General features: G+C 41.9%; 1 protein-coding gene and 1 long non-coding RNA gene across 3 annotated transcripts in view; one reads left to right on the forward strand and one right to left on the reverse strand.

The window, feature by feature from the left end:
- Positions 1–5,921, reverse strand: part of LOC124595314 (proteasome inhibitor PI31 subunit) — an 85,618-nt gene extending 79,697 nt beyond the window's left edge. The window contains exon 1 of the mRNA XM_047134014.1: positions 5,681–5,921. Within this exon, the coding sequence (XP_046989970.1) occupies positions 5,681–5,827 (147 nt within the window). The 5' untranslated portion in view covers positions 5,828–5,921. The remainder of the gene's footprint in view (positions 1–5,680) is intronic.
- A 378-nt stretch (positions 5,922–6,299) lies between these two features.
- LOC124595755 overlaps positions 6,300–24,370 on the forward strand; it is a 296,538-nt gene continuing 278,467 nt past the window's right edge. Inside the window, exons 1-3 of one of the 2 annotated variants that reach the window (XR_006978238.1) lie at positions 6,300–6,533; positions 7,064–7,133; positions 7,517–7,899. This is a non-coding gene — a long non-coding RNA (uncharacterized LOC124595755). Of the gene's footprint in view, positions 6,534–7,063; positions 7,134–7,516; positions 7,900–24,370 lie in introns of those variants that run through there. The other variant, XR_006978237.1, reaches the window with a different exon arrangement.

Here is a 24,370-nt window from a genome sequence, read left to right on the forward strand (position 1 = left end):
GGTTACGACTGTCCAAGAACTGCTGGAACTGGGACTGTGTGATAACTGAAACTGGCTGAGTGTTGGCGTGCAGTAACTTAAATCACGCACCCAGTCTTTGAATGTCTTCTGTGAACAGTCTAGCACATGTATCAAATAGTTCTGGGTTTCAGCATTCTCTACAGTGGAAGACATATCTATTGGCGGATGAATGGGCTATTTGACTGCCTTGTAGTGGAAGCACAAAACTGTTCCTCACACATGCGCCATCTAGGAGGCAGCTGACCAAGCGTAGCACCATGCTGAGACCTTCCTGTTGTGTGGCAGCCTCTGAATATAATGCCGAGTAACATGTGTGGCAGACACACACCAGTCATCTTCCCTTAACATTTCACACTCAGATGTTTAAATCACTCCAGAGAGTTAAGAATCTCTGTGAAAATGATAAGGGAGGGGAATGTGTTCATTGCTGTAATAGGTGAGTCAGACAATAAATTTCCAGCAAAAACAGCTAAATTATGATACATTACCTCACTGGCCTAACCAGCAAATAATACTCATCATACTGCAGATATATGTAATGTGCACATAACTGCACCTCATGGCTGCAACATGGTGCAAAAATATTCCTTACTAATAAATATTAGTAAAAAGTGACCGAAGCAGTTAAAATTATTTCATAAATTTAAATTACAGTCACAGACCTCAAACAATTCTGTGAACACGGAGAATATTAAACAATACATTACAGTTTCACTGTATTATGAGAACCATTCCGTCAATGACCTTTTCCATTGTTTTACTCATTCTGTTTAGAAGATAAGCATTACAAGGAGAGTGCTCCAGGGATGGTATTGATTTTTTGAAACCATCTACATGGTGATGTAGGTTATGAACCCAGGTAACCTAGAAATTTAAAAAACTACATTTAAACCAATTATTTGAACAAAACTAATAATCAAAGACAAGATCTGAAAACAAAAAATTTTAAAGCACTCGATGAGATTAGAATCCACAAGCTCCTGTGTGTCAAGAACGTGTGTTGACCACTACACCACAATGCCACTGTGTGAAGAATTACTACTTTTTTGCTCAAGAGCATCACGCAGAATTCCAAATTTATTTTCATCAATTACCTGCGAACAAGGCCCACACACGTCAGTGGCTGCAGGGTTTGATATCTGGGGTAACCTACATCACCATATAGATGGTTGCAGAAAGTCAATTCCATCTCTGGGGACCTCTCCTTGTTACACAAATGAAAGATGGGTTGATCGATTTGTTGCTCTACACATCAGCATCAGTGCTGACTGTAACAGGATAATAATGACCAAAAATGTCTCTGTGTTGTCTGGATCATACAGATACCTTCTAATTGTTTTTTTGTTGTTTTAGGATTGTGGGATGCTAAACTTTCCTTCAGAGAGTTCAGTTTTCAATAACAAACCTCATTTCTATGGTACTCCTTGGATGAAATGATAACATTGCTGGGTACACATCACCACCCGTCTTTAACTGCACATCCATTTTGAACATCATGGTTGATACACATTTTATCAGATAAACCTTATGCTGATGACAATTATGATTGTTTAATTGTGTCATTAAAATAATGTCCTTAGTAATATAGGAACCAGGTTTTAAATTGTAAGACATTTCCAGGGGCAGATGTGGACTCTGACCACAATCTATTTGTTATGAACTGTAAATTAAAACTGAAGAAACTGCAAAAAGGCGGGAAAAGGAGATGGGACCTGGATAAACTGAAAGAACCAGAGGTTGTACATAGTTTCAGGGAGAGCATAAGGGAACAATTGACAGGAATGGGGGAAAGAAGTACAGTAGTAGAAGAAGAATGGGTAGCTCTGAGGGATGAAGTAATGAAGGCAGCAGAGGATCAAGTAGGCAAAAAGACGAGGGCTAGTAGAACTCCTTGGGTAACAGAAAAAATATTCAACTCAATTGACGAAAGGAGAAAATATAAAAATGCAGTAAATGAAGCAGCCAAAAAGGAATACAGACGTCTCAAAAATGAGATCGACAGGAAGTGCAAAATGGCTAAGCAGGGATGGCTAGAGGACAAATGTAAGGATGTAGAGGCTTATATCACTAGGGGTAAGATAGATACTGCCTACAGGAAAATTAGAGAGACCTTTGGAGAAAAGAGAACCACTTGTATGAATATCAAGAGCTCAGATGGAAACCCAGTTCTAAGCAAAGAAGGGAAAGCAGAAAGGTGGAAGGAGTATATAGAGGGTCTATACAAGGGCGATGTACTTGAGGACAATATTATTATGGAAATGGAAGAAGATGAAGATGAAATGGGAGATAAGATACTGCGTGAAGAGTTTGATAGAGCACTGAAAGACCTGAGTCGAAACAAGGCCCCGGGAGTAGACAACATTCCATTAGAACTAATGATGGCCTTGGGAGAGCCAGTCCTGACAAAACTCTACCATCTGCTGAGCAAGACGTATGAGACAGGCGAAATACCCTCAGACTTCAAGAAGAATATAATAATTCCAATCCCAAAGAAAGCAGGTGTTGACAGATGTGAAAATTACCGAACTATCAGTTTAATAAGTCACAGCTGCAAAATACTAGCGCGAATTTTTTACAGACGAATGAAAAAACTAGTAGAAGCCGACCTCGGGGAAGATCAGTTTGGATTCCGTAGAAAAAATTGGAACACGTGAGGCAATACTGACCTTACGACTTATCTTAGCAGAAAGATTAAGGAAAGGCAAACCTATGTTTCTAGCATTTGTAGACTTAGAGAAAGCTTTTGACAATGTTGACTGGAATACTCTCTTTCAAATTCTAAAGGTGGCAGGGGTAAAATACAGGGAGCAAAAGGCTATTTACAATTTGTACAGAAACAAGATGGCAGTTATAAGAGTCAAGGGTCATGAAAGAGAAGCAGTGGTTGGGAAGGGAGTGAGACAGGGTTGTAGCCTCTCCCCGACGTTATTCAATCTGTATATTGAGCAAGCAGTAAAGGAAACAAAAGAAAAATTTGGAGTAGGTATTAAAATCCATGGAGAAGAAATAAAAACTTTGAGGTTCGCCGATGACATTGTAATTCTATCAGAGACAGCAAAGGACTTGGAAGAGCAGTTGAACAGAATGGACAGTGTCTTGAAAGGAGGATATAAGATGAACATCAACAAAAGCAAAACGAGGATAATGGAATGTAGTCGAATTATGTCGGGCGATGCTGAGGGAATTAGATTAGGAAATGAGGCACTTAAAGTAGTAAAGGAGTTTTGCTATTTGGGGAACAAAATAACTGATGATGGTCGAAGTAGAGAAGATATAAAATGTAGACTGGCAATGGCAGGGAAAGCGTTTCTGAAGAAGATGGTTCAAATGGCTCTGAGCACTATGGGACTTAACATCTTAGGTCATCAGTCCCCCAGAACTTAGAACTACTTAAACCTAACTAACCTAAGGACATCACACACATCCATGCCCAAGGCAGGATTCAAACCTGCGACCGCAGCAGTCCTGTGGTTCCGACTGCAGCGCCTAGAACCACACGGCCACCGCGGCCGGCTCTGAAGAAGAGAAATTTGTTAACATCGAGTATAGATATAAGTGTCAGGAAGTCGTTTCTGAAAGTATTTGTATGGAGTGTAGCCATGTATGGAAGTGAAACATGGACGATAAATAGTTTGGACAAGAAGAGAATAGAAGCTTTCGAAATGCGGTGCTACAGAAGAATGCTGAAGATTAGATGGGTACATCACATAACTAATGACGAGGTATTGAATAGAATTGGGGAGAAGAGGAGTATGTGGCACAGCTTGACAAAAAGAAGGGACCGGTTAGTAGGACATGTTCTGAGGCATCAAGGGATCATAAATTCAGCATTGGAGGGCAGCGTGGAGGGTAAAAATCATAGAGGGAGACCAAGAGATGAATAAACTAAGCAGATTGAGAAGGATGTGGGTTGCAGTAAGTACTGGGAGATGAAGAAGCTTGCACAGGATAGGGTAGCATGGAGAGCTGCATCAAACCAGTCTCAGGACTGAAGACCACAACAACAACATAGTAATATTAATTTATCACAATCAAACGAACAAGTCAGGCTGTTCCTGTTTAGAAGCTAGCAGTGTTTGGGGTGTTCCCAGACCATATTATGGTTGCTGTGCAGGGTAAGCAAACTTGCATTGCCAATTCCCTGTACTAGGCTGCACACACATCAGATGACGAGCTATGATGCAGAAACCTTAGTGCCTAATCCTTGATGGGGGGTGAGGGGCAGGGGATGAGAGCAGAAAGAGAAGGGGTTGGAGGGGGCAGGGGAGGGGGAGGAGGAGAAAAAGATATGAAAAATTCCAAACACAACATGGTGAAAACTAAATTCCTTATTACGTTTCTGGCTCTCTCCCATTCATTCATTGGCACACTATAACCCAAGCAATCACATTTAAAAGTGAAGCAGTTGTCTTGATGTAGTAAAACCACTAAAATAGAAATGAAGAAACTGAACAATCATTAAACTCTCTCTCCTGTGTCAAAAATAAAAAAGGGTGAATAAGGCACTTCAGAAAAAGTATCAAGTTTTAAAACTTAAAAAACTCTTCATCAACAACTAAAGTAAAATGCTACAACCTCCAAGTGATACTTTACAACTGTCTGTATTACAAAACTTGAAGCATGCCATAAAAACTACACTCTGCTAAGCCATCTCATGAATGGGGACGCATACATCACGAAATGTTCTGTTCAAAGATAGATCACAACTATTAGGTCTACATCCCTCCCAAGTGGCTGTAAGAAAGTGTTATTGTCAGATAGTACATTTCACAAAATTGCAGCTTAATATTCCACATGCCCATTATTCCCATGATTGAATGATGCTACATCTTCAAACCAATGCAATGATGAAGGGCCAACAGTTTTTGGTATACACAGTTTGATAATTTTTCTGAAGTGCCTTATTCACCCTTTTTTATTAGCTGCCATGTTAGCTAACCGATTTTCCAGAAGTCCTCTGTGCACTGATTCCAAACAGAAGAACACTTTGCAGATAGAAATTTAATACACAAGTAGCATTTACATCTTAAGACAAACCACTAACTCAGTTTGTCAACGATGGAAAAAGAAATCTCTATACTGGAGTGCACAGGGGTCTGGAAATGGCATTAATGATATGCCGAAACTGGTCGTGTGAATAAAAATAACAACTTCTGGAAACATACGGCTATCTGTTAATTTTTCTTTAGTAAATATCTGACAGGCCATTGTGCCGTATCCGCAATGTATCAACAGAGTGTTACAAAACTGGCTAAACTTCATAATCAATACCATTTCTGCAATCTGTTCATAAAGTACCGGTACTCCTTGGTCTATGGAGTCATAGCTTACAATTACAATCTCGCACGCTTAAAAACGTATGAATTTTGCTAATGTAGCATGAAAAGCAATCACATAACAGTCTTTATAAGCATAGTACACTGACTCACGCCTGCAAAATGAATTTATTATATGAAAGACCACTACAATCTCTCCGTACTCATGTTGAGGATTTTTGGGAATATGGGAGTGTGGCAAATTTGCAACGGCAACTGCATGAAATTGTGACATGACACAACGAGTTATCTATACGCTGTGATGAAGCAAAAACATTCGGTGGTTTATTTGTTAAATGCATCGGTTTTCGGTATTTAGTTCATAAAACAACGTAAAAGCTTACATCATTTCCAACTCCAAGACATTTGAAGCCACAGTTAATCAGCTTCCAGTGTACTAAAGCAACTAAAATATCTTCTTTTCTTGTTATTGTGTTTTCTACAAGACGATACAACAAGTCCCATCCAAACAATTCCTTTGCACCTGACATGTCGTCGGCTAAGTTTATTTTTCCACCTGATACAATATACTTGTTCTACAAAAGCAAAACAAAACTCCCAAACATTTTCAGAAACTGCAGAATCATACACTTTGCGTCAAAGATGATCATATTGTCAATGATAAAATATCATTCTATATTAAGTCATATTTTAAGAAAAATAGCGCAAACTGTTATGAATCATTTTAATATGATGTAATAATCTTAAATTTATTGATTAGAAGCGTTAAAATTAAAATTGTTTATGAAATTGTGTTTGAATTTAAAAAGTTTTTCCGGCAAAAGAAACAATTCACAATTGTACTAAAACTATTTTTTATATACTACATGTGAATTAATTACATTTAAGACGAAACAGTGTGCTAATGATTGTGTCTTAACGATAGCTCGAATCTACAGTCGACTTAGCTGTGTTGAAAAAAAGAAAACACTTTTCGCTCTCTGACAAGTGAGTTCACAGAGGTTCAGTTTCAAGATGGCGCATTGTGAGCAGTAGTGAGGTGTCCGTGTGCCGTTCAATTGTAAATTACATTCCGTAAATGAGATGGGGTGAAAATGTGAAGTTCCGGGAAACGCAGTGAAAGTCGTTTGGTGTATATATTTTTGTTTAATTTATTCCAGTACTCATTATTGTGAAGCATCATGGCAACTGATAAAATTAAAGTTGCGGTGAGGGTTCGCCCTTTCAACAGGCGAGGTATGTATCTTACAGAATATAAACTCACGCACATTGATATGTTCTATTTTTTATAGTATAGAACACCATAGGTTTGCACAGATGGTATGTTTATCCTCGGTGTGGCGTAATGTCAGATGTCATCAAAGTTAGAATGGTGAAAACATTTCCTTGTGTAGATGTCATTTAAGCGCAATATTTTTTTTAGGTCTTTTTTTTCCTAGTGGTACAATGGAATTAAAATTTGCAAAGTAGCAGGTTGTCTTTAATAACGTCTTATACAGAAGAGCGTTCGCGTTAGCTTGGAAATAGTTTCGGACGGTTTTTTATGTGCAAAACATCGTATGAGCTGCTTCGCGTAATTATTGTCTTGTCATATACTTGTAAGCGTAAAGCAGAATGGAAAAGAATTACGACCTATTTAGACATCAAAGTCAGATAAATATGGTTTTCTCTAGTAGTCAGTTTGTTGTCAGTAAATGAACAAGCTATAAAGCTCTACGGTATGCATCTGTGCTTACGCTTAATGCAGTATGTGCTTCGATTTACAGAACTGGAGCTGGGAACCCAGTGCGTCGTTCGGATGGAGGGTCAGCAGACCATACTTCATCACACTGAAAGGTAAGAAATGGAAATAAAGTTCTAGATACTATCCTAATTCTGTAGATATTACTTTTAAAAGTGATATGAATTGCAAACATTTTTTATTGACTCATCCATGGTGATAAATGAGAACTTTCAATGCAAAAACACCATCATCCGCAGTGACTGCTTTACATTTTCTTTTAGATACAATCTCCACTCAATTAACGTAGCGTATGTTGTTGCATATTATTTACTTTTGTCGAGTATTACGTTATAGCATATGTCATTGTCTCGCCAAAAAAAAATACTTTTCCTATAATTTCTCATAATTTGCTTTACTGTTTCCATTGACTGACACCCGTGCCTTATCCTAATACAGTAACGTTTTTATTTTTTTTATCGGTTTACTGCTACCGAAGGCAAGGACATAGCTCTACGCGCGGTGGAATTGTGGAAGATGGTGCCGTCCTGTCAACAACTGTGTGTTTGGATAATGATATAGCCTAGACAGTCATGAAGGAAGCACACTTAGTGACGTGTTATAAGGAACCGCCCAGTATTCGCTTTGGAGCCACACAAGATAAATCCTGGTATCTTGAGGCATAAATCGAATCAGTGACTATTATTTACACGCTCTGAACAGATAATATTTAAATTTGTGTTTCTAAATGTATACGAGAAGTTTGACTCTTCAAGATGTGTACAATTTCGCTGAACTTCATACTTATGTAATGTATACTTTTCCTCTCGTTTTCGTGTCGCCGAAATCATGTGCCTCGCGATAGCATGAATAATAATGAAAGAGAAATAATAAAGATCATTACCGTCGAAATGCTGTACCACCCTTGTACTCCTGTTTCTCCGCAATGGGGAAAGTAAGGTCTGCATCTTTTCTGTTTTTCTCTTCGCCTTTATATTTCGCCTAGTTTTGACGTGGTAGCTAACTGGCATTGCATTTGATTCGATTAATATAGAAATGCTCGCCAGAACACTACTAAGTTTATTCCGCCCAGCTGCGAGGCGTGTTTACTTCTTCAATGAAGCAACCATCTAATGAAATATTTAATCGAATGATACTTTAACGTGCACCTGTTTTTTAGTGTTTTCCATTACTGTCCAGAACCATGGAACTGAAGGAGAGGGAAGCTAATGTTGTTTAAGTTTCCGTTAAAGGACAGTGCGACCTTCGCCAGGATGCAAGGGGGACGCATCTGCCAATGTCAGGTCATGCTTCACGTAAGATCAACTCAGTCATGGTTCATTAAACAAGTTTGATAAAGCTGATGTCTTACAGTACCGTTGTCTAGCTGAGCGAGTGTCCATGTGCCAAAGGAACATCTCACCACATCATAAAACAGTTTAGAAATTATCACAAATGGTAAACAGCTGCATTTCCCTGGTTACCTTTTCGTGTGTAACTGAACTGTGAACATCTTTTTGTCAGTGATAAATCTCAGATCGGATGTTCCATTGTTTAAGATATAACTGCAGTATTTCAGTGCTGTTATTAGTATAAAGTTGCTTTCCTTATATATGAAATCGGCATTGACTCAACGAAGACTGCTGCTCTGCATTGAGAAGTAAAAAACAAATGCACCGAGTGTCAAAATTTCGCTCGATGCTTAGCTCGTCCCGGCATTCTTTTACGTGATGAGCAGTCAGAGAACTGACTGGACTGGTTTAATGTTAGTTTCAGTAGGGTCGCAGGTTTTTAATATAGTCTCGTTCCATAATTTGCCAAATATTTCGCCCCATCCCTTAGGTGCGATCACTTAGGACTGTTTTATCAAACACCTGAAAATTTTTAACACTTCGTTATTTCAATCAGTCGCTTTATTCCCATCGCTTTAGGCTAATCGATTACACCTAATGGATCATTCACAGCGAACAAGAATGTGCAGATGGTGGTCCCATCACAAATTGGTGGGCCATCCCTCGAATCTTGGTCCGGGCGCCCTGTTTAAGGCGAGCTTTGGTTTAAGTCCTGTCTAGTTCACTTCTCGTGTCTGTCAGATCTAAGGCAAGCACAAAGCTTTAAATTCCGCCCACAAACAGTGCTCGCTAGCCCACTCATACCCCAGAGATTTGCCATGGTGTGGTAACTAAAAATGCGTAATATGGAGATATGAACCAGTAGATCGTCATTGGACAGACTAGTGACTGTTGGAGGTGCCACAATGTACACTCATTATAATCAGATCCGTAACGTGCACTGTGGAGATCGCTTACATTGTACTGTGCGTTCAATTTTCCCCGTTATATATGTGGACGGATCGTTTGAACTGACTGTTGGTCAAATCTTCTCTTTTAGTGCCCCTGCAGGAGCTGTCTGCATTATATCTTCCATCGAACCGGATTCTGGAATATAAATAAGTGCCTTGGTTGGAGGCGTAAGGGTTTAGGTTTTTTAACATTTCCGTGACATTCTTTTGCTGTGAGGAAAAGGAAATTAACCATCATTCATATTTTTGTATTTAGCTCCTATGAACAAGTTTTATTTGTATCAGGTATCAATTCAGTAAACAGGCATTAGATATGCCGTCCAATTTGCAGGCTCTGGGCAATTTGGTAATATCGCACAAATGAATCGAGATCACTGATTTTATACATTACTGAATCCACTTCGTGTCTCAGGTTTATATAAGAATTACTGAATCCACTTCGTGTCTCAGGTTTATATAAGAATATTGAAATTGTAATGATTTAATCAAAGCTTTGTTATTGTAGGATATGTGACTCACACATTTTGTGTGATCTCAGTTCCAACGCCGTACCGCTCATCCTAGCTTTTCCCTGGTTTCCTAAAATCACCCAGGCGGATACCAGGCTAGCTTTGTTAGTAAGACGCTACCGATTGCTTTCTGTAACATATCCCGGAGATTCTGATCATCCAAAGTGTCCCAAATGGAACTTCGGGGAAGAGGGGGGAGGTTAGCGCCGTGTTGGCTTTGCAAGAAGGTGTATATCCTTCCGCAAAATTTGATTGATGTCAAGAAGCCTCTAAGGCCAAGTTAATGGCTGTGGAAGAGCAAGGTAAGAACTTGACCTGAGAGATAAGCCATTGGTGTCATTGGCTTTATTATGTAGTGTAGTTGGCTTTACTATGTAGTGTAGTAACGCAGATAGTGTCTACTGCACTCATTTAATCATACAGCACCAGTTCTGTCCAAATGGATGTTTTCGGAATACCGCGTCATCAAAGACCTGGTCAGTTTATCGCGAGCGGAAATTCGTCTGAGGTTTCCGGAGATCTATAAGGAGTCTGCTCCATCATGATAAACAGTTAGAAGCTGAATGCAGGTTTGACGCTGATCCACGTTTTGGGACATCCCTCCACTGCAACCTTAGAGGAAAATATCAGCACATTGTATAAGATAGTATTGAACGTTTGGCCGTAGGCATATCAGAAGAAAGGGAGCATCATATTTAATGTGAAGAACTAGCTGATATCTTGCGCGCGCATATGCTAATTCATCCCAGTAATTTTGTTTACCTGTTTTTGGAAGTACAACAGCAGCTTAGAAACGTCAGTTTAACGTTAAACTCAGTCGTAGTCATTTTTAGTTTAGCTGCTAAGGTCACGAATAAGAGTTTCTGGCTGAATAAAATTGTGTGCTTGGCTAAAGCATCTCACCACGACATCCGATTAAACCGTACTACCCTTCTCCCAATCCCCCCGGGCGCTATGTATAAATATGGGTTTCCTGAAAACAGAATAGGTAAATATTTATAAAAACAACTGAACAAGTCCAAAGAGTTCTGTTCGACTAAAATTAGACGTCTATTACCCGGACTCGTTACTAGTAAGTCTAGCCTCCAAAAAAGCTGTGCATTCGACACAAATATAGTCGTTTCCGATTACAATTATTTATAGACGGCCCGTCCCTTCCTTGTTGCCATACTCACCACAAAGGATGCTACGGTGCTTTACTCCACGGAATTTTTTTACCAGTACCTGTATTTGAACAAATTTTGGCTAAATTTCCCCAGCTGTTCCAGAGCTAGCCTGGAACACACACACACACACACACACACACACACACACACACACACACACACACACACTTTTTCTAAAAGCGCTGCGATATACATATGCCCAATTTTCTGGATACCGACCGAAGATCTGATGCGAAAAGTTTCTCAGAATCTGATTTTGTGCGTTGATTTGTTACTGAAGATGTGTGAGTGAAACACTTCATTCCACAAACCAAGCAGAAATGAAAGCAGTGGGCGGGAGCCAGTGGACCTACGCGAAACATGTAAAATGGGTATCATCAGCCGGCGATGTTACGGTAACTGTTTCCTGAGATACAAAGATTCCTTGCTCTTGTGGGTTTGATTTGCAAAGTGTAAATTAATAACTGTTGAATACTACAGAGCTATTATAGACGAAATGGATTAATTCCATAGGTGTAACAGACCTGAGTTCTAATATCTTAAAAATCAGTCCAAATTCGGGCAATTCATGCAGTCAAAAAGTTAGGCGGGGGCAGAGCTGACGTATTTGAAGTACGAATTTTTGTTGTCTGCTTTATTTATTAGTTTATGTACGCACCTAACTTCGGCTTACTAGCTCATCTAACATCAGAGGCGGTTTGCTTTATCCATATAGGGCCATTCTAAAAGTAAAGAACTTTTATTTCACCAGACATTTTTGAGTATAAGGGAAGAAAGCTTGTTTTACGACAATTTTGATATCTTAGGTATTTTTCTACGTAGTCACCATTCAGATTTAAACAATGTTCTTAGCGTTCCACTAACTTTCGTATGCCTTGTGCACACTCAGTTGCTTCGAAGTCGTTGAACCAGTCTTTAACGTCCTCTTTCAGTTCATTGTCATTTGCGTCCAAAAAATCATTCAATTTTGCAACAAGATGATAATCACTCGGCTCAGAGTACTGCATTCGAAGGGGATGTTCAAAAACGCCTCACTTCGTCAGTCACATCTGAAGGTCGTTCTGAGCGTTCATTGTTATGCATATTAGTTCGTGTTCCATTAAACAAGATGCACAATTTTAGAGTTCAAATATTTATCGCATTTCCATAAACTCGGTTCTATGTCTGCAAATTTTGATAGCATGCCCCATTTTTTCACACATTTTAAAAGTGCTCAGATAAGCGCTAAATGACAGCTTCACGTCTTGGTTAACGCCGTACTGGCGGCAACGGCTAGTAAAATCTGTGCGAGGGGATGGGGGCTAGAGTTAAGCGGTTCGTCAGATCAAAATGTTCTTTTCTTTCAGAATAATGCTCGTAGTACATATAACATATGCTACGGGACAAGCACGGATTTTACCGAGAAAGATCAATCATCAGCTGTTCCGAATTCAAGATAACACGATTAGAGTGTTCAGGCATCTTGGCACGTTTGGCTCCAAATAACGACATCTGTTATGATAGCCCACAATCGATGAATCGCACGCTATAGCGGCTATTCAGTGTGTTTACCTCTCTAGGAGAGACAGTGTCTAGACAATCTGGTGTACAGAGCATGCCAAGTTGTCGGCACTCACTGCTCGCCGTGATTTTCTGCCAGGCGGTCGATAGTGTTTACGCGATTGTCATGTTCCAGTGTTTCCTTTTAACATTGCGTTAGATAACTAGACTTAATTTATGGTACTGGCACAACTCTATGGGGATTTCTGGCGGAGGCTGTTGCCAGTGAGTTCTCATTTACAATTGTCATTTGGTATAGCTTTTATCCTAATTTTTGTGATCAGCTGCAGGTAATCTGATGTTCTTTCGAACACAAGTATATCAGTACAGCTGTTGTGGTTTCTTAGTAACACTAACAAGAATCAGCTGTGGAGATTAAAATAAGCAAGAAAAAACACTGTGCAGGGTTATGTGCGCGTGATTGTGCAATTTTTTAAAGCACTGGAAATTATATATTATGGGCGTAAAATTGTGTGAATTTTCGATCATTTGAAGAGTACATTCGAAATAATATCTAAGTAAAGCACTTTATACATATTGGAAATTGACACAAGGGTTTTATTAAACGTTCTATTCCACCACAATCTGGTGTGCGTTATTACGAACTGTGCTTATGGACGAGAGAGAAAATTTGCCTTGTATTCCTAACAAAGTTCGCTTAACATCGTTGGTATGCCCTCCCAGCAAACGATAGGCCGAAACAGTTGGATAACCATAATACTCCCAAAACCTCACAGCTATTCGTTTGAATTAAAGTTAGTGATGATTTGGTTCAGGTAGCGCTGTTTTTGCGGTTGTCTTTGTTTCTTTCACTAATCGTGAGTAGAGGCACAATGCGTATTTGTAATATGTTCGTCTACCATGTTTCAAGATATTTAAGTAAAGTATCCAGCCTTGCTTTAACCTTTAATCCATCCAGTTACGACAGTGTTCTCATTCTCTCTTGACAAATGTTGTAGGGCTCCCACCTTGCACCACTAATAACAGATTAGGTTTTACCAATCCATGTATTTCGGCGTTTTAATGTGTGACACCGAACTGTAGGTGTGGTGCAAAATTGTCTTCCACCTAGAGATCTGAAATTTAGATTATGACGCATTTTACTGTTTAACATAAGCTGTTATAACTCATAATGAGCCTCAAGATAATCTGCGCAAGTCAGCGCCTGCAATGACGGGCAGGTGTCACTTTTGCTCTCTGGTTAATCGATCGATGGTAGCGGTTTCCTTACTCTTCCCACTTAGTGAAATCAAGAATAAGAGCACCCTGGTCAGTTCCAATGAGTGCACGGTCTACACTCCTGGAAATGGAAAAAAGAACACATTGACACCGGTGTGTCAGACCCACCATACTTGCTCCGGACACTGCGAGAGGGCTGTACAAGCAATGATCACACGCACGGCACAGCGGACACACCAGGAACCGCGGTGTTGGCCGTCGAATGGCGCTAGCTGCGCAGCATTTGTGCACCGCCGCCGTCAGTGTCAGCCAGTTTGCCGTGGCATACGGAGCTCCCTCGCAGTCTTTAACACTGGTAGCATGCCGCGACAGCGTGGACGTGAACCGTATGTGCAGTTGACGGACTTTGAGCGAGGGCGTATAGTGGGCATGCGGGAGGCCGGGTGGACGTACCGCCGAATTGCTCAACACGTGGGGCGTGAGGTCTCCACAGTACATCGATGTTGTCGCCAGTGGTCGGCGGAAGGTGCACGTGCCCGTCGACCTGGGACCGGACCGCAGCGACGCACGGATGCACGCCAAGACAGTAGGATCCTACGCAGTGCCGTAGGGGACCGCACCGCCACTTCCCAGCAAATTAGGGACACTGTTGCTCCTGGGGTATCGGCGAGGACCATTCGCAACCGTCCCCATGAAGCAGGGCTACGGTCCCGCACACCGTTAGGCCGTCTTCCGCTCACGCCCCAACATCGTGCAGCCCGCCTCCAGTGGTGTCGCGACAGGCGTGAATGGAGGGACGAATGGAGACGTGTCGTCTTCAGCGATGAGAGTCGCTTCTGCCTTGGTGCCAATGATGGTCGTATGCGTGTTTGGCGCCGTGCAGATGAGCGCCGCAATCAGGACTGCATACGACCGAGGCACACAGGGCCAACACCCGGCATCATGGTGTGGGGAGCGATCTCCTACACTGGCCGTACACCACTGGTGATCGTCGAGGGGACACTGAATAGTGCACGGTACATCCAAACCGTCATCGAACCCATCGTTCTACCATTCCTAGACCGGCAAGGGAACTTGCTGTTCCAACAGGACAATGCACGTCCGCATGTATCCCGTGCCACCCAACGTGCTCTAGAAGGTGTAAGTCAACTACCCTGGCCAGCAAGATCTCCGGATCTGTCCCCCATTGAGCATGTTTGGGACTGGATGAAGCGTCGTCTCACGCGGTCTGCACGTCCAGCACGAACGCTGGTCCAACTGAGGCGCCAGGTGGAAATGGCATGGCAAGCCGTTCCACAGGACTACATCCAGCATCTCTACGATCGCCTCCATGGGAGAATAGCAGCCTGCATTGCTGCGAAAGGTGGATATACACTGTACTAGTGCCGACATTGTGCATGCTCTGTTGCCTGTGTCTATGTGCCTGTGGTTCTGTCAGTGTGATCATGTGATGTATCTGACCCCAGGAATGTGTCAATAAAGTTTCCCCTTCCTGGGACAATGAATTCACGGTGTTCTTATTTCAATTTCCAGGAGTGTAATTCTCTTTTTCCTTGTTATGTAAATAGAGCTAATAAATCAGCTACAAAGGGTAATTTCAGTTGGCGATTTATCTGGTAATAAATATACAGCCAGTCGCTTTTTCCAGTTTATTGGTGCGATTTATTCCACCAAAAACACGTTTTCGAGCCATTGCAGGCTCATCGCCAGATGGAGGTGTTACAAGAATATTATGGTGTGGACCAAGTGGAGCTAGATCATAGAAAGTGAGTCAGTGTAAAACCAACTGCAGCTAAATACTGTGTATATCTGTGTACATAGCTTGATAATGTACGTTATAGGAGTAGATTTGATATATATACCATAAGGCAGTGCACTCATCAGCACTGGATCTAGCTACACTTGGTCCGCAGAATGTTCTTGTAACACCTCCATCTGATGAGCCTGCATTGATTCGAAAACGTGTTTTTGATTGAATAAATCGCATCAAAAAAACTAGAAAAAGCGACTGGTTGCGTATTTATTACCAGATAAATCGTCAATTTAATTCGCAGTCGCAGCTCGTCATCCACAACGGATATACAGTAATTTCAGTGTCTCGAGTAATGTTTGAAACTTTGGAAGGGCTATCCCAAGAATAAACATTTGCTTTCAGTAATCATTAAAATATGTGTGGTAAAACGCCTGGGAGAGTAAGTTCTTTTGAAGAGTATGTGAACATGTGATTCGCTAAGTGATTATTTTACTGGATTTCATATGAAGAAAGTGGAACGTAACCAAGTGTTGCGTACTTATTAACCTCTCACGTGGTGTGTGGTTGCAGTTCAATAATTGGAAGAATGAAAACAATTAAAAATACATTAAACTGTTCGACAGTGCAATACCGAAGAGGAAGTATAAATACTAGCACTTGTAAACAATGAAGCGGACAGGCAGAATAGAATTTTGTTGTATAATAATAATAATAATAATAATAAACTGAGATAGCAGAAATGGAATTGCCAGAGAAATGAAGCGAACAGGACCAACATAAACATGAGAAAATCTGCTTCAAGAACCACCCACGGGATGAAGCGTGCGTTTCGTAAGAGTCATTTGATACAAATTGAGCAAGATTTAAAAAAAAAAAATTCAAATGCAAAATGAATACAAACCCTCGAGCCTACAGTTCAAAGATACCAAGGGGGAAACTAGCCCACAGTGACGAAGATAATTTCAGATTCTAACAAGGAGACATTTTGAATGTTTCCACAGCTGTGAGGATCCAGAAACTGCATTCGTTTATGAAAACAATCCAGACATCTACGCAGCGTCGTCTCCATCTACGAAGGAAGAAGCCAGGAATATCAACCACAGGAGGACTACAAAGTACGGGTTGAAGATAAAGTAGTCGCCGAAATGTGGAAGCATGCAGTGGGTAATGCAGTTGATAAACATGTTGCAACTACTCGAGAGACTTGGGAAAGCGAAGAAAGTGCAAGTGGATGGACCCCCGCTGTAATTCATACACTACGTAAGAAAAGGGAGAAAAGAAGTGACAGACTACCGTGGAGTCTGTCTCCTCCCAACAACTTCAAAGATCCTCCCAAAAGCTCAGTAGAATGGGTCGGACCAACAACTCGAATCCATAAACGTGGGAATACCAAGACTATTTCAGGAAGGGACGATTATGTGCTGAGCAGATTTTGAATCTGAAGTCGATCCCTTTACACGTGAAACTAAGGAACGGGAAATTGACCGAACCAACCTATCTGAAATCCTTGAAGAGTTTGGCGTAGGTAACAAAAAAAAAAGACGATTATCAAGCAAACTCTAATAAACACCACCTCTAAAGTGAAGTTCAGAGGGGAGATGTCTTATCCCTTTGTATTTGGGATAAGTGGTACAAGGAGTTGGATTGTCGTCTTTGCTCTTCTACAGTGTTTTAGAAAAGGCTGTCCGAGAATGGTGGAAAGAAATGAATAATTCAAGGGTGAAAAATAGGGAACGGCTACAGTACATCAATTGACTGTCTAGCTTTTGCGGATGATCTAGTGATCTTTTCAGATTCAATAGCTACGGTAGGAAAACACCCTAATCACCTGAAGAGACAGGCAGCGAAGGCTGGGCTCAGAGGCCCTTTTAGAAGACGCACTTTGACAAACATAAAATCAGTGCAAAGAGAACTCTTAAGTCGGACCATGAAAAATTAAGCAGACAAAAAGGTTTAAATAATCAGCTGAGTGGATGGAACCTAACATATCAGAGAAAGAAGCATTCGTATCACGCATTACCAAAACGGAAATGGCCTGTCAACTAACTAAAGGCATCTACAATAAGAGATCGATAACCTTAAACGCCAAAATTAGACACCATTGCTGTTATACCGGAGGTTTTGTATGCGGCAGAGACTCTTAGAATGAACAAGGAAGGTCAAATGCAGAAATTTGAGCCCGAAGAAAGAAATACGTCGAGAAAAATTGTGCATCCTATTGAAGAAAATAGTGTACAAAAGACGTCAGAGCCACGAACTATACGATTATAAACACGTGGAAAAAATAAGTGACAAGATTGGGAAAAGAAGGGTTGCCTTTTATGACACGAATGAGCCCATTAAGGATATCTAGAAGCATACTAACGTTCTTTAAAGACAAGAAAACCAAAGGGGCATGGTTTACATAAGTAGAATAAGATCTTCAGGGACTGAAAATTTCTCATAAAGATATCTGCTAAAGGAAAAACTATGAACGGAAAAACTATGAACGCTCAAATTCCTCCAGGAGAAGCCGAAACCGAAGTTGAAGACAGGGAAGAGAAAAGAATAACACCGGAAACGAATGCTAGCTTGTAGTATCAACTCCCTATCTTATATGTTAAGTTGCTGAGATGATGGTTCAAAAATCCAGGTGCCTAACATCAGTTAGTGCGTTAATTAGTGGATAAAATGTTAAATGAAAGTAAAATAATACGTTTTGAAAAATGTATGTACGTATTGCTGAATAGGGACACCGCGCGATCTTAAACCATCCCTGCTTAAAATCGTTTGTGGCTGGGAATCATTCTAAGTGCAGCGAGGTTACAGCATCTGCAGGTAGGTATTTTGTATACCTTCCAGAATCGCATACCAAGGATGGAATCTATGCACTAGATAAATTTTGAGTAAAGTGCAGTCATATAAATGGGACTTACACGGAAAATGTCTACATCTATACTCCGCAAGCGACCTTACGATGTGTGGCGGAAGGTACCTCTAATACCACAATCATTTTTTTTCCTCTTCTCTGTTCCACTCACGAATGGTGCATGGGAACAGCGACTATGATAAATTCAGTATGAGCTCTAATTTATCTGATTCTGCCTGATTCCCACTGGCAGGTAGACTTTTTCCCTTGCGTTGTCATCGTGAAGTGCGGCTTAGGACGCCGTCCTCACAAGGGACGAGTCAGCTAACGCAGACGTGGTGCTCTGCGAGCTTTGTGACGTCGTTTCTTGCTGTTTCACGTTGAGGAACCATTTCGTCACGTGAAACACGAAATAAGTTCTGCGATATTTCGACAATGTGGCAAGTGAAGTTAACCAATAAGACGGTAGGAAGGTCTCTGCGTCACCAGTAGAACGTAATAGATGCCATATCGTATTTATAGTGTTCAGTTGAAGCCCACATTTTATTGGTTTTTATGTTACAACTTAACACCCATTGAATATCCGCTCTTTCTAAGCACCAGCTCACTGAATCACTGCAGACCGCGAATTTATTGGTACAGTTTGTTATAATAAAGTGACGTGTTACAGAATTTTCGTGTTTAGTTACTTTCGTGTTATAACTCGCGTGTTATGGCACGTTGAAGATTAATCACAAACATGTCGTCCTTGATTGGCTTTGTTATAATTAAATGGCATACCAGCGATTCAAACCTTCAGAAGACCGTAACATAAAATACAAGGTCACGCCTTATACAGTTTCAGCCTAACATGGTTGATTGGAGCGCCACGTTACGAGAACAGTAGGTAGCAGGTTCGCGTTCCCCTGTATCCAGATTTTTTTCCACCTTCGCTGTTTCTGAAATTTTGTGGGATTTTCTCGTTGTTGATTGGAACGCCACGTTACGAGAACAGTAGGTAGCGGGTTCGCGTTCCCTTGTATCCAGATTTTTTTCCACCTTCGCTGTTTCTGAAATTTTGTGGGATTTTCTCGTTAACTTCATACAAATAATTTCTGTAATATTTCATATTATGTAAATATAAGTTCGCTGTGTCAGGAGTAAATTTGTTCGATTTTGTTAACTTCTATAAGTTGATGTCGTTACTGACTGGGTGTGTATCTTTCCTTTTTGTATTTTTACGTGTTCACGGATGTTGAATTTTTCTTTTATGTGTGCTACAGACAGAACAACGTGACTAGCATATGCACAAAGGAGGAAATTTGCATTTTAATAGAGCTATCGTAGTCATTCTACGCGCGTCCATTTTCGTAAACAAACGGTGTAGTTTGCGAGCAGAGTGAAGCCGAAACTGCCGCTGGAGAGCTGTAAGGGAGGCAAAATCACATTAACATGGAGAGGAGTCTTCCGAAGTAAGAATGATTTCAGGTGTGCCACAGGGGAGTGTCGTAGGACCGTTGCTATTCACAATATACATAAATGACCTTGTGGATGAGATCGGAAGTTCACTGAGGCTTTTTGCGGATGATGCTGTGGTATATCGAGAGGTTGTAACAATGGAAAACTACTGAAATGCAGGAGGATCTGCAGCGAATTGACGCATGGTGCAAGGAATGGCAATTGAATCTCAATGTAGACAAGTGTAATGTGCTGCGAATACATAGAAAGAAAGATCCCATATCATTTAGCTGCAATATAGCAGGTCAGCAACTGGAAGCAGTTAATTCTATAAATTATCTGGGGGTACGCATTAGGAGTGATTTAAAATGGAATGATCATATAAAGTTGATCGTCGGTAAAACAGATGCCAGACTGAGATTCATTAGAAGAATCCTAAGGAAATGCAATCCGAAAACAAAGGAAGTAGGTTACAGTACGCTTGTTCGCCCACTACTTGAATACTGCTCAGCAGTGTGGGATCCGTACCAGATAGGATTGATAGAAGAGATAGAGAAGATCCAACGGAGAGCAGCGCGCTTCGTTAGAGGATGATTTAGTAACCGCGAAAGCGTTACGAAGATGATAAACTCCAGTGGAGGACTCCGCAAGGGAGACGCTCAGTAGCTCGGTACGGGCTTTTGTTGAAGTTTCGAGAACATACCTTCACCGAGGAGTCAAGCAGTATATTGCTCCCTCCTACGTATATCTCGCGAAGAGACCACGAAGATAAAATCAGAGAGATTAGAGCCCACACAGAGGCATACCGACAATCCTTCTTTCCACGAACTATACGAGGCTGGTATAGGAGGGAGAACCAATAGATACTCAAGGTACCATCTGCCACACACCTTCAGGTGGCATGCGGAGTATGGATGTAGATGTAGCCAGAACATTCCGTGTGCCGACGGTGCTGTGTCACGTGACGCTGGATTTCCCGTCCGCGTCCACGTTAGCTGCCTCGTCCCGTGTGACGACAGCCTTAGATGAGCGTTGCGGCTGCGCCCCCACCAGGTGGACAGAACGGTAGCAGCCGCGTGGCGTCCGGGCCTTGTCAGCAGTGCCCGCGTGTGCTGACCTGAATGGGCGGGCAGGTTGCGCAAGGCCCACGCCGCTGGTGTAGTGGCGGCCGACGAGCGCCACCGGCTGAAGCCCGCCTAGCGAAGCCTCGCAGCTGCCGGAATTTTGGGGACAGCGCGCGACTGTCACGGCGGTTACACCTCCTGTCCGTCATGGTACCGGGGCAAAAAGGTTGGCTTGGACGCAAGAGGGCGATTCAGTGTCGTCGTTCAGCATGCGGGAACCGTGCGCCCCGCAGAAGTGTACGGTGTGTACGTCGAAATACGGAATGTCCCGCAAACATCTACAGCGATACTCCGCCAGCCACCGTACGGTGCGTGGCGGAGGGTACCCTGTACCACAAGTCGTTTCCTTTCCTGTTAACTCGCAAATATAGCGAGGGAAAAACGACTGCCTACATGTCTTCGTGATGATGATGAAGTCCCATACTCTTTGACAAAGCGTAGGAGACCCTCACCGCCGTACTGGGCAAGGTCCTAGTGGAGGTGGTTTGCCATTGCCTTCCTCCGACCGTAATGGGGATGGATGACGATGACGACGACGACGACACCCAGTCATCTCGAGGCAGGTGAAAATCCCTGACCCCGCCGGGAATCGAACCCGGGACCCAGTGCTCTGGAAGCGAGAACGCTACCGCAAGACCACGAGCTCCGTATGAGCCCAAATTTCTATACTTTTACCGTCGTTGTCCTTACGCGCAATGTATGTTGGCGTCAGCAGAATGGTTCGACAGTCAGCTTCAAATGCCGAGTTCCTAAATTTTCCCAACAGTATTTTCGAAAAGAGGTCACCATGGACTCCCATTTAAGTTCACGAAGCATGTCTGTAACACCTAGATGATCTTCGAACATACCTGTAACAAATCCAGCAGCCCGCCTCCGAATTGCTTCAATGTCATCCTTCATTCTGACCTGGTACAGATCCCAAACACTCGAGCAGTACTCAAGAATAGGTCGTACCAGCCTCCTATAGGCGGTCTCCTTTATAGATGAACCACTCTTTCTTAAAGTTCTCCCAATAAAGCGAAGTCAATGATTCGCCTTCCCTATCATAGTTCTAGCACATTCGTTCCATTTCATATCGCTTTGCAAAGTTCCGCGCAGATATTTAAACAACTTGACTGTGTTCAGCAGGACACTAGCAATACTGTATCAGAACATTACAGTTTTGGTCTTCTTACTCATCCTCATTAACTTAATTTTTCCACATTTAGGATTAGCTGCCATTCATAACACCAACTGGAAATGTTGCCTACGTCGTATCTTCGTACAGTCAGTCAGCTTTGACACCTTACCCTACATGACAGGATCATCAGCAAACAACAGCAATTTGCCGCGCACCCTGTCCGCCAAATCATTTATATACGTATACAACAACAGCTTTCTTATAACACTTCCCTGGGGCACTCCTGACAATACTCTTTTCTCTGAACACTCGCCGTTGAAGACAACATACTGGGTTCTATTATTTAAGAAGTCTTCAAGTCACATATCTATGGACTGGACTTCTTTCCGTAAGCTCGTACATTTGTTAACAGCCTGCAATGGGGCACCATGTCAAATGCTTTCCGGAAATCAAGAAATATGCAATCTTAGTTCGCAGTATATCATTTGAGGAAAGGAGAAATTGAGTTTAGCACGATCGACACTTTCTAAAACCACGCTGATTCTTGGACATAATCTACTTTTATTCATGTACCTATATGTCGGTATAGGTCTGTCCGCTTGTTTCCATGGCACCATGTAAGCCAAAGCTACACTGATGGGGGAAAAATCGTAACACCAAGGACGAGTTATGTGACATAAACGTAAGTTGGTAGGCGTGTTTCTACATCCGAAAGTTGATGTCTATTCAAATTTCTCGCCAGTCGCACTAGAGTGGCACATGGTCACTGTGAGGATGCAAATCAGGTTTGCTTGAAATTCCCGCTGTAGTGGTCGTTAGTTACCTTTGACATTGAACTTGGTGAGTTGATGTTAGTCAAGAATGCCTTTAGGACAACAGAGATGCCACTATCGACACCTCACTTGAGTTTGAAGGAGGTCGCGTAATAGGGCTACGAGAAGCTGAATGTTCCGCCTGTGATAGACTAGGCAAAATTGATTTCCGCCTGTTTATCAAAAACATGTCCTCTAGAAAATACTTTGAGGTCTGGCAGAAAAACTTGGCAGGAATGTCGCCACTTCACATGATTGCTGGCAGCGGTGATCACGAGAATCTACGGTCACAGGAAGAGCGGGCTCTGGACGGCCATGTGTCACCACCGATAAAGAAAACCATCGTGCTCGTCATATGCCTCTGGGGCATCGTACTGCATCTACAGCAGCAATCTGAGTAGAAGTTAGCTGCACAGTGACAAAACGAACTGTTACAAATGGTTACTTAAAGGACAGCTCGGAGCCAGTCGCCCTGTAGCGTGCGTTCCACTGACTCCAAACCACCACCATTTGAGACTTCAGTGGTGTCAAGCGAGAGCTCACTGGAAGGCAGGGTGGAGGTCTGTTGTGTTTTCTGGTGAAATCAGGTTCTGCCTTGGTGCCGGTGATGGCAACGTGTTGATTAGAAGGGAGCTAATTAATGGCCTGTAACCAACCTGTCTCCGTCCTAGACACGCTGCAACTACACCTGGAGTTAGTCTGGGGTGCGATTTCCTTTGACAGCAGGAACACTCTCGTGATTATCCCACGCACCCTAACTGCAAAATTGTACGTCAGTCTAGCGATTCGACCCCTTCTGCTGCTATTCATGAACAGTATTGTAGGGGGTGTTTTCCAACAGGCGTGGAATTCTATGCCACAAACTGACATTCGACACCTGTACAACACAATGCATACACGTTTGCATGTTAGCGTTCAAAATTTTGGCGGTTACACCGGTTATTGAAGTACCGGATAAAATAAGAGAAATCAGGGCTCGCACAGAAAAATTTAAGTGCTCGTTTTTCCCGCGTGCCGTTCGAGAGCGGAACGGTAGAGAGACAGCTTGAAGGTGTTTCATTGAACCCTCTGCCAGGCACTTTATTGTGAATAACAGAGTAATCACGTAGATGTAGACCAGCATTTCACGTTTGCAATTGCTTATCTAGGCCTTACATTAACCTGTGATCTTGCAATGTTAATCGCTTAAATATGCAATGTAAACAAATGTATTCCCGAAATTTCAATACTGTACATTATTTTTTGGTGTTGCCATTTTTTTTTTTTTTTTTTTTTCGTGTATGAGACTACGTATTTTACATTATGCGGATTAGAAAATTGACCAACAGAGAATTGGAGAAATAATAAAACACGAAACAGAGTATAAGAATAAATAACTCATTGCAAAGAAAAATTCTCGACTATTGCGAGATTTCCTGTATCGGATAGCAGCAGTTGGATACAAGGAAGCCTTAAACTTGAATTTGAATACTTTGGATTTGCCACTCAATTCTTTCGAGTTCTGCTGGAAGCCTATTGAAAATCAAACCTGCTGATCACTGTACAACTTTCTGTAAAATGCTTA

The sequence above is a fragment of the Schistocerca americana genome, chromosome 2 (genome assembly GCF_021461395.2).
Source record: "Schistocerca americana isolate TAMUIC-IGC-003095 chromosome 2, iqSchAmer2.1, whole genome shotgun sequence".
Taxonomy (NCBI): Eukaryota; Metazoa; Arthropoda; class Insecta; order Orthoptera; family Acrididae; genus Schistocerca; species Schistocerca americana.